Consider the following 1,748-nt stretch of genomic DNA (forward strand, 5'->3'; position numbering starts at 1 on the left):
GGATACGGTCCTGGTGCTCCAGGGTAGGTCCCCGGTGCTGCCGGTGAGCCAGGATAGGTCCCCGGAGGGCCGGGGTACGCCGGGAACCCCCCAGGAGCCGGCGGCTGGTTCCCCCAGGAGGGCCAGCCTTGGGGTGGGGGGGCACCGGGGGTGGGGTTGTTGCTGGTGGCCAAGGCGTCGGATAACTGGGGACAGAGGGGAGAGGAGGAGGGTTAGGTGGGTGACATTAATCCTGGGGTGGGGTTGAGTCCTCCAACACCCAGCTTTCGTGGCCTACAGCGCGCGCTGAGGGCAAGCGCTCAACTGCTCCCAAGCAGTGTGTGTGTGTGGGGGGTTGAGTGCCTGGGCTGAGGTTTCCAGAAAACCGGTAAATGCCGAGGTAACTGGAGTGGATTCGGGGAGTTACGCAGGTTAGCGGAGCCGTGCTCCCGCCCCCACCGAAGGTCCCCGCTCAATCACGGCCCCCAGGTTTTTTTTTTTTAAAGAAAGCCATACTTACGGAGAAACCGTCCGACATTTTTCCTGAAACAAAAAGACAAAGGACTCAAGTCATTTTTAACATAAGCCATCCGAAAAATAGAGATTTTTCGAGAAGAGTTACAGTTCACAGCGGCAACAGGCTGGAAATCGGTAATCCCCCGTCACGTACCTGCCAGGCAGAGCCGACAGCTCCGGTACCGCAGAACAAACCCTCGTCTGGTACCTGCAGGAGAAATCGAGAGTCACCACCGTGAGCAGCCTGAACGGCTCCGGGGGGTGAATCCAGCCCAAACACCCTCCGGATGAAATTGGCCACTGCGGGGTTGAAGTTAATGCGACGCCGTCGTTGACCTTACGACGCTGCTGGTGTCAAGCAGAGAGGGGACACCGGGCGGCGGGGACCTGGTGCTGCTCTGCCCTGAGAGCTCTCGGCTCCCTCCAGCCTCTCGACGGGTTTTCACCGGGTTTTTGCTCTTTGCTCACAGGGAAGCACCGCGCAGCATCGCAAACCACACGAGCACCCTCGTCCTGCCAGAACCACGGGTCAGTGTGGACCTCTGCCTTTGATCTACCAAAAAAATGCCCGTGCCAGGCCTGCTGTGCTCAGAAGTCAGGAAGATTTGGTCCAGCCTCAAAACACTTTTTGTAAAGGGAAAAAAAACCCCAAACCCGAAGGGGCAGTGCGGTGAGCTGTTCTTTCTGCCTCCAGCAAACCCGCTCCGCAGCCAGCCCTCCGCTGTCGCCCCGGCTAGTTCGGCAGCGTTGGAGGCAGGCAGGGCCCTGCCAGCCAGGCCCTTTCCCAGAGGGGTGGTGGCGGTGCAGGGCAGGGGGACACACACACGGTGGAGGCAGAGGGCCCTGCCAGCCAGGCACTTTCCCAGAGGGGTGACGGCGGTGCAGGGGGAACACACATACGCACACACGGCCACCTCCCTGCCCTGGCTGGGGGGGTGCCAGCTGTCTGTGCGGGACTCCGGGTGACACCCACACCCACGCAGGCTCTGCGCAAGGGGAAGGCGCCCGGTGGCGATGCTCTGCTCCTGCAAAGGCGCGTGAAGGAGCGGAGCTGCTGGGTGGGATGAGTAACGCGGTATCGGCGCCCACCCGTGTCACGGGAGCAAGTTTTGTTCTGCACGCCGGCCGCAGCCAGCGTTACTCACTTCCCCATTCCCGAGAAGATTTCAATAAAAAAAAACCAACCCAAACAAAATCCCCTGGGGGGGGGAGGCCGCAGCAGCAAACACGAGCAACGGGGGGGGGGTGAGGGG

The 1,748-nt window shown here is 61.3% G+C and overlaps 1 protein-coding gene across 2 annotated transcripts in view; it reads right to left on the bottom strand.

Annotated features, from left to right (window-relative positions):
• The window catches only part of LGALS3 (galectin 3), a 5,623-nt gene extending 5,106 nt beyond the window's left edge, over window positions 1-517 (bottom strand). Inside the window, exons 1-2 of one of the 2 annotated variants that reach the window (XM_019474791.1) lie at window positions 500-517; window positions 10-185 (exon numbers count right to left, since the gene is read on the bottom strand). In XM_019474791.1, the coding sequence (XP_019330336.1) occupies window positions 10-185; window positions 500-517 (194 nt within the window). Of the gene's footprint in view, window positions 1-7; window positions 186-499 lie in introns of both variants that reach the window. The other variant, XM_009289834.2, reaches the window with a different exon arrangement.
• Window positions 518-1,748: the final 1,231 nt, after the last annotated feature.

This window comes from Aptenodytes forsteri, unplaced genomic scaffold, assembly GCF_000699145.1.
Source record: "Aptenodytes forsteri isolate BGI_AS27 unplaced genomic scaffold, ASM69914v1 Scaffold76, whole genome shotgun sequence".
Classification (NCBI taxonomy): Eukaryota; Metazoa; Chordata; class Aves; order Sphenisciformes; family Spheniscidae; genus Aptenodytes; species Aptenodytes forsteri.